General features: G+C 37.1%; 1 protein-coding gene across 1 annotated transcript; it reads left to right on the top strand.

Moving 5' to 3' along the window:
• The first annotated feature begins 806 nt into the window (after nucleotides 1-806).
• Nucleotides 807-8,299, top strand: LOC129871393 (kinesin-like protein KIN-14N). Its single transcript, XM_055946301.1, has 17 exons — nucleotides 807-1,206; nucleotides 1,489-1,740; nucleotides 1,945-2,089; nucleotides 2,169-2,278; nucleotides 2,381-2,500; nucleotides 2,592-2,795; nucleotides 3,296-3,505; nucleotides 3,592-3,666; nucleotides 3,782-3,928; nucleotides 4,016-4,154; nucleotides 4,259-4,368; nucleotides 4,609-4,770; nucleotides 4,852-5,066; nucleotides 7,217-7,298; nucleotides 7,384-7,488; nucleotides 7,586-7,690; nucleotides 7,884-8,299. Exons 1-17 carry the CDS (start codon nucleotides 1,150-1,152, stop codon nucleotides 8,061-8,063), a joined length of 2,418 nt encoding a protein of 805 aa, XP_055802276.1. The 5' UTR covers nucleotides 807-1,149; the 3' UTR covers nucleotides 8,064-8,299.

Genomic DNA, 8,299 nt, shown 5'->3' on the forward strand with positions numbered 1-8,299 from the left:
AAAAAATTAATTCAAGCCCAACCCGACTCTACCCATTAGGTCCGGACACTATACCCTTAATGGGTCATGAGCTGGGCTGTTTAAGATTTTTTTACTGTTGGCCCTGGACCGGTCCGACCCATTAAAGATATAGTCCAATCAGGCTCAGCCCCAATATTTGATGGGCCAAAAAAATAGTGGGCCGGTCTGACCCGACCCGTCCCACTTAACAGGTTTAGCCTTGTATATGTAAACTTTAGTTACCATGGATTACACCATGGATTTAGAGATGGACATTTGAGATCTCTTGAATGAAATTCATAACATTTTGTAGAAGTAGAAGAGATGATTCATTCCATTGAACCTAAGTACAATCAATTAGCTACAATGCTTTATATACACATTGAATCATACATTGAACTTCTAACTAACTGACTACTGCTACTACTCTGTGCACTGACTAAAATGTGCACCGACTAAAATGCTAACTGACTAACCATAAGTTAGTTACAACAACCTAACAAACTGACATGTCACTAGGCTCAATAGTATATATGTTTAGGTAAAATTGATTCGCCCTAATCAACTTATAATATCAAAATTAAGACATTATTTGGAATAATATGAAAAGAGAGGAAAAAAAATAAGTTATAAATTATTTTTCAGATTTGAAATATAATATTTAGTTGAATTTAAATTTTTCATAATTAAACAAGAATTTTTAAATAATAAAATTAATTTTTATGACCGAACGGGTCCGAAATTGGTAATGTTGTGTGTGTGGGGGTGGGGGTGGGGGTGGGCGTGGGGGTTAACATTGGTAGTGTTTGAATTCAACGAATCTAAAGCGCTCCGTAGCGCCAGATCCCTATTTCAAAAAAATTCAAACTCTTCAGCACCCCTTCCCCCTTCTCCCTCCTCCATCTTCGCCGTCGTTTCATCCTACTTCCGCCGTCGATTACGGCGGAGAAACAATCACACTCAGAAATTGAATCATTTTCCGCCGTTGTTTGCTTTCTGAGAGAGGAGTGAGGATAGTTTTTCTTATTGCCTTTACTGCAATTCAAAGCAAACGGTCGTGGATGTAGAAGAATGTTGTACTTCACGGTCCCACATCCATAAATTTTTCCGAAATCCCATCCCTCTCTCTCTGTACTACCACAATTTCAAATGCCTCCCAAGAACCAGAACAAGCCGCCGTTTCGTACTCTTTCAACCCCTTCCGATGTAAGCATTTATTGTTTTCTCCAGAACCCATTTTTATTCTATATATTATCGTCAGTCTGTACTTGGGTTTTGCTCAATTCCTCCGATTCTGTAGTTGAAATTGACGAATTTCACATTTCGGTGCATTTTAAGACTACTTTTTGATCTGTTTTTCGTGTTTTTTTTTTGTGGGTTCTGTTATTTGGTCGAGGAAGAGAACTTTAGAATCTGGGCCTTCCTTATTTTGATGTTTAAGCAAAGAAGTTCCTAATTTCGGAAAGTTTACTGTTTTGGTTTTTGCAGAGTAACTACACAGCAGGTGAGGTTTCATTAGAGAAGAGACGGAGAATAGGGAATTCAAAAATGCCATCCACAGCTACTGGTGCAAGAACCCGGCAAGCATTAGCAGTGGTGAATGGGGTTGCTGATCTGCCTCCAACTAGTGGTTCGCCAAGTAGTGCAGGTTCAGACAGCGGGGTGATTGAATTTAGCAAAGAAGACATTGAAGCTTTACTCACTGAGAAATTGAAAACCAAGAACAAGTATAATACAAAGGTAAGTGGATGAATTATTTTTCAGATTAATGGTAATATTGGTATGAATGTGGTTGTAGTTTGGGTTATTTTGTAAATTAAGGTGGTAACAGTAAGTTGTAGAAGTAGCCAATGCTGTGGGTGGAAAGTTAACTGTTTTTCATGTTAAAACAATATGTATCTGCTTCATGTCTATTGATGCAAAGATTTCCACTGCTTCTATTAGGAAAAATGTGATCTTATGTCAGATTATATAAGAAGGCTCAAGTTATGTATTAAGTGGTTCCAGCAGCTTGAAGGAAACTATGTTACAGAGCAGGCATCACTCAGGGGCTTGTTAGAGTCTGCCGAGAAAAAATGCAATGAGATGGGTATGGTTGTGTTGCTATAGTATGAGTTTGTGTCCTGGAATGAATTTAGACTTATATTAGCTTTTGCATTTTGTTTTAGAGATGCTAATGAAAGTCAAAGAAGAAGAGTTGAATTCAATCATTAAGGATTTGAGAAAAAATATTGACGCAATCCAGGAAAAGTTTGCCAAGGAGGAGTCAGCCAAGTTGGTAGGCTTTGCAGAGCAATGATCATGTCCTTTAAGTTTAGATATTTCTTAGAGCTGACTTCATAGATGTAATTTTCTCTAAATTGCTTAATTTGTTCATCAGGAAGCAGAGGATTCTTATAGTAGAGAGAAACATGCTAGAGATACAGCAGAGAAACTGCAAGCTTCCCTTTCAGAAGAGCTCAAAAGAGCACAACAAGACAATGCTAGTGCAAATCAGAAGGTAGGAAGGAATCCCAGGCATATAGTTTTGGCTTCATTACAGTTGTGAATCCATTGGTAAATACATAGCTTAAAAATCCTAATATCTGCAGATCCAGTCGCTAAGTAATACGTACAAGGGGTTACAGGAGTACAACAAAAATTTACAGGATTATAACAGTAGGCTCCAGAAAGACCTTGGTACAGTCAATGAAACACTGAAGCGCGTGGAGAAGGAGAAAGCTGTAGTGGTTGAAAATCTCAGTGGACTAAGGGGTCATTATACTTCTTTACAGGAACAGCTCACTTCTTCTAGAGTAAGTCTTTGATTAGTTATTTCTTCAACCTTTTGTTATTCAAATTGCTAGCATCACTAGTGATACTTTCATGAATACATCTATTTGCTTTTTCTGCATATTTGAGCGACTTAATCTATTATGTATTTGCTGAAAACTTGTACGCTGCAGCAATAAGAAATTTTACTTCATTCAGGAACATTTAACACCTTTCCATGTTTGTTTTTTTGATTTCTGCAAACTGTCTAGAATTTTATTGTTTTACAACTCTTTTCAGATTTTTGAATGATGGTTTATGAATATTATAGATGTTCCTTCTCTCGTTTTCTGCTTGATGATGGTGTTGTGTGTATTGTATTGGGATGATTAGTTTAATGATTTTATTTGGGCTTTTCATGATACAACTCCAATTGGTTTGCTCATCATGATTATCTGGACTACTCAGCTTTGTAATCTGAAGATTAGGTGTTGTTTTTCATCAACTGATTCATGTTCTTATTTTTACCTTTCGATTTCATAAGGCTGTTCAGGATGAGGCTCTCAGACAAAAAGATGCTTTAGCAAGTGAAGTAGGATTCATGCGAGGAGATCTGCAAAAAATGAGGGATGATCGTGATCAGCAATCGTTACAAGTCCAGATTTTAACAGCTGAAGTGATAAAATATAAGGAATGCACTGGAAGATCTGTTGCTGAGTTAGAAAACATGGAAATAAAGACCAATCAGCTGGAGGTTTGTCTATTTTGATTTATTTCAACTAGGCAAACCCAAATATATATGCGCATCAGATAATAATCTCTTCCTGAATTATTTCTCAGGAGACATGTTTGTCTCAGTGTGAACAAATGAAAAGATTGCAGCAACAACTTGCCTTTGCGGAGAAGAGACTAGAGGTGACACAACATTTCTGTGACCTTCTTTGTTTGAATTTACAGTGTTATATCTAACCTCACAAGCTTTTAGAAGATAATCCTCTCAAATATTTCAAATGTTTAATCACTATGTTAGATGTCCGACATGTCAGCTGGGAAGACAAAAGAAGAATATGAAGAGCAGAAGAATGTTATTTTTGAGTTGCAGAACTGTCTTGCTGATGCCGAAACAAAAATTGTTGAAGGAGAGAAACTACGGAAAAGACTGCACAATACTATACTGGTACTTTATGATCACTAATGTGAAGCTACCTTGAATTGACTTTTGTATTCAAATTAGATGTTCACTCTAAATCTTCTCCCATTGCAGGAATTGAAAGGCAATATTAGAGTTTTCTGCAGGGTGAGGCCATTATTGTCTAATGACACTGTCAGTGCAGAAATGAAGGTTATCTCTTTTCCAACATCAACGGAAGCACAAGGAAGAGGCATCGATTTGATACAAAATGGTGTGTACTTGTTTCTTATGCATTCAACCAGAAGGAATTTGTGTCTTCCTTTTCTATTTTAGTTTTTATTTTGATATTGAACTTTGAACTTTGTGTTATTTAAGGACAAAAACAATCATTCACATTTGACAAAGTTTTCATGCCTGAGGCTTCACAAGAAGATGTTTTTGTTGAGATATCCCAACTTGTACAGAGTGCTCTTGACGGTTATAAGGTGAGGTACCTTTATATTTTGTACCCTACCACAAATGAAGTCTTAAGTCTTGCAAAAGAATGAATATTTCGTATCATTCTTAGTTATGTTTTCCTCGTTTCTGGTTAACTGGTGTTACATTTGAAAATATAAACACAGACTAAATCTTTAAAGTTACAAATCACTGCTGAATGAGAAAGCAAATGTTTATCTGCAGCCTCACAAAAATTGTTAGTTTATTAACTTCCTTTTCCTTTTCAGGTTTGCATATTTGCTTACGGTCAGACTGGTTCCGGTAAGACTCACACAATGGTGGGCAAGCCAGACTCTGATAATCAGAAAGGGCTAATACCACGCTCTTTAGAGCAGGTATTTGAGACCAGACAGTCTCTTCAAAATCAAGGGTGGAACTATAAAATGCAGGTTAGCAATGGAGGTCTGTCGTGATCGATTTCTCAATTTGATTTGTTTCTTTTCTCTGAAAGTGTTTTCGCCATATTTTAGGTCTCAATGCTTGAAATTTACAATGAAACTATTCGGGATCTTTTATCACCATCAAATTTGTCCAGTTTTGATGCATCTCGACCAGAAAATGTAGGAAAGCAATATGCCATCAAACATGACATGAATGGCAATACCCATGTATCCGACCTGACAATTGTGGATGTTCATTGCTATAGTCAGGTTTCTAAACTTTTTGGGCTGGCAGCAGAAAGCAGGTAAAACCACTTATTTGTATTTTCTTCAATCTTTCTAGCAGTTTATTACGTCATCTGTCACGGTCCAAACTGGGGGGCCAAAACTGGCATCCGACAAAGTTTCTCCTGCCGAACAAATCCTTAACATCTACATCTATCATTGATAATGTGCCCATATTGACACCATCATATTGACGTCATTAAGTCCAATTCATTTCATAAGGAAGTCAACTTTAATATTACAGTCTTAATCAGCATGCAGACTACAACAAGAGTAGCATACAGGGGCCAAAACAAGCCTCTAGGCAAGATTGGAGCCTTTAAGATTATCAAAGTACATCATAAGGTCTTTGGACACTGCTTAAATATAAAAAGAGTAATGGAAGGAAACAATACATCCCAAGATATGTTTTTGTCATTCATATCGCCAGTACAATCCTCAGGCTTAAGCATGAGTGTGATAGTCATATCATTCATATATCATTTTTTCTATCATGTAAATATCACGAGTCGTAATTATAAAACCTTAAAAAATTATCATAAGTATCATTTGAATCAAATTGTAGTCATAAAATTTATACCATGGTAACACTTGTACCCACTCGTCCCCATAAGAGGGAGTTCATAGAACAACCTTTAAGATATTTATTGCATTTATAACTCGTGAAACAAGCATTAGTTGAGGGAGATTATTTCCAAAAGTTAGGTCTCCACTCACCTTGATACTGAAGGCACATCAACTCATGTTTTCATAATGTCCCAAATGACATTTGATAAATATACAAAATTGGTGAAGCCTAGTGCTGAGCATCAAATGTAAATGCTAAAACCTCTCATTCATCCACTCTGAGGTGAGCCATGGCTAAAACCTCTACCAGATGGGTTACCAACCAAAATCAACTTACCCGCAATCTTATCAATATATCAAGTTAAGTGAAGAGGTTACCTCTAAGGGACCGAAATCATTGCTTCTTGAAAGAAGTTGGGTAGAGTTTGAGTTCTAGATGAAATCACAAAACGAAGGTGTTAATAATCAACTCCTTATTTAACTTATCTTGGTGGTTGAATTGTGGTTTGGGGTTAAAATATCCTTTTGAAATTGTGCCCCCTAGACTTGGGAGGAAGAAGAAATGGAAACAGAGGGAATTTGGTTCTGAGTCTTTTTTTTGGGGGTGGGGAGTGGGTGTAGTTATTGTCAAACTCAAAATTGGTGAAGCCTTGTGTTTAGCATCAAATTTTAATGCCTAACACAAACCCTTCCAGTGAGTTTTGAGGCTTCTAGTGTTGAGTAATCGTCCAGCTGCGGAATAGAAAAGAGTTGAAAGGACTATTAAGAACTTCATGCTCTGACGAGATAACTGAGGACCTTAGCCAACAGAGGCCGGGCCCCAGGACATAAAAAGATGAATAATGAGAGATGATTTTGAGATTTTCAATGCCTAGTATCAACCCAGTGCTCAGTACTCTGTAGCGAGATCTAGCATTAAATTTTTAATGCCTAGCTTGCATTCTGGAGGGTTCTAATGGTGGCCATTGATTTTCAATGCCTAGTATCAACCCAGTGGTCAGCAATAAATGCTAATGTTTGGCGCAAACCTTCTTCAATAGAACACAGGGGGTAAAATTGGCATAACTTTCCGCAAGGCGTCCCATTGATGAAAGTTTTAAGCATTAGAAACTAGATCCCAAGAGCTAAAATTTTCCTTCTGAAATCATAGGCGACTTAATTTCTAAGGGTTGTGTATATCTGAAGTTAGGCTATGCTCTCTTTGGACATCTTTCCATTAACATTAAAATCAAACTCCAATTAGTCCTTTAAATCCCTATCACCCCCAAGATAAATTTTAAGCATTGAACTCCTTTCCCAACATATCAAACACATTATTTTTGCAACTTAGAGCATGCATGTGAACTCAAAGCTCAATGATAATGTAGGGTGCGTAACATCAGCCTTTGCATAATATAGTCTTATTATTTCTTTTTGATATCTTTGATTTACTGCTGAAACTTTTCTTTTTGTCGTTGGTACCTTTAATATGTTTGATATGCGACCACTTGTCATTTTGTATGTATTAGGGGGTTCAAGTATTCCTACATTTGGACTGAAATGGAGTTAAAATTTGTGAGACCTGTGCTCTATTGAGTTATCGTTCTATTTCTTCTGTGTGTAGATCTGTTGGGAAGACTCAGATGAACCAACAATCTTCAAGGAGCCATTTTGTCTTCACTCTGAGAATTTCTGGTGTGAATGAGGTTTGGACATTCACCTTACATTTGGCATGCCATTTTGATTGCCTCTTTTCAAAATTTTCAGTTGACTAATAGTATCCTATGTTAGAGTACTGAGCAACAAGTACAAGGTGTACTCAATTTGATTGATCTTGCTGGAAGTGAGCGTCTATCCAAGAGTGGTTCTACTGGAGATCGGCTAAAAGAAACTCAAGTATTTGCTTGAAACTCTCAATCCTCTTTCCAAGAACTTCCCTACTTTCCAATATGTTCTTCTAACTTATTTCCCTGTTTCCACGAGTTCCATTCAGGCCATCAACAAGAGTCTATCGTCTCTAAGTGATGTCATATTTGCTCTAGCAAAGAAAGAGGAGCATGTGCCTTTTAGGAACTCAAAGCTTACATACCTTCTCCAGGTAAAAATGATTCAGCTCCTACTTAAAATACATGGTTCTGGGTAATTTCCTTGGGTGGTAAGCACTTCCCGTATATGAAGTAGATTTCTCTAGCGTAAAGGTAGTACTTGTAGGATTGATCTGTATGTTTCCAATGTCATTTTAACAGACCTTTTATTTCACACACCTGCTGATCATTTTATGTTTTACTCAGCCCTGTCTAGGTGGTAACTCGAAGACATTAATGTTTGTTAATGTTTCACCGGATCCTCCATCTGTGGGTGAATCCCTGTGTTCACTCCGATTTGCAGCAAGGGTTAATGCATGTGAGATTGGGATCCCAAGGCGTCAAACTAGCTCGCGCCCTATAGATTCTCGCTTAAGCATTGGCTAACTTTTTAGCGGAACTCTCGTTTTAGCTTTTAGAATTGGTTGGTCTGTAATTCTGTATGGCAGTTTGATATTTAACTGAGAAACTATATTACCTCTTACAACATCATCCTCCAATTTGTATAGTGGATAAAGTATTGTCTCTGTATCAGTAATAGCATGAGGCTTTGTATTAGTACTTGTCATATTTTCATCTGGAGTAACTTGTGTCATAATTTATCTCCCTTTTTTTGTTTGTAC

The sequence above is a fragment of the Solanum dulcamara genome, chromosome 10, assembly GCF_947179165.1.
Source record: "Solanum dulcamara chromosome 10, daSolDulc1.2, whole genome shotgun sequence".
NCBI classification, from domain to species: Eukaryota; Viridiplantae; Streptophyta; class Magnoliopsida; order Solanales; family Solanaceae; genus Solanum; species Solanum dulcamara.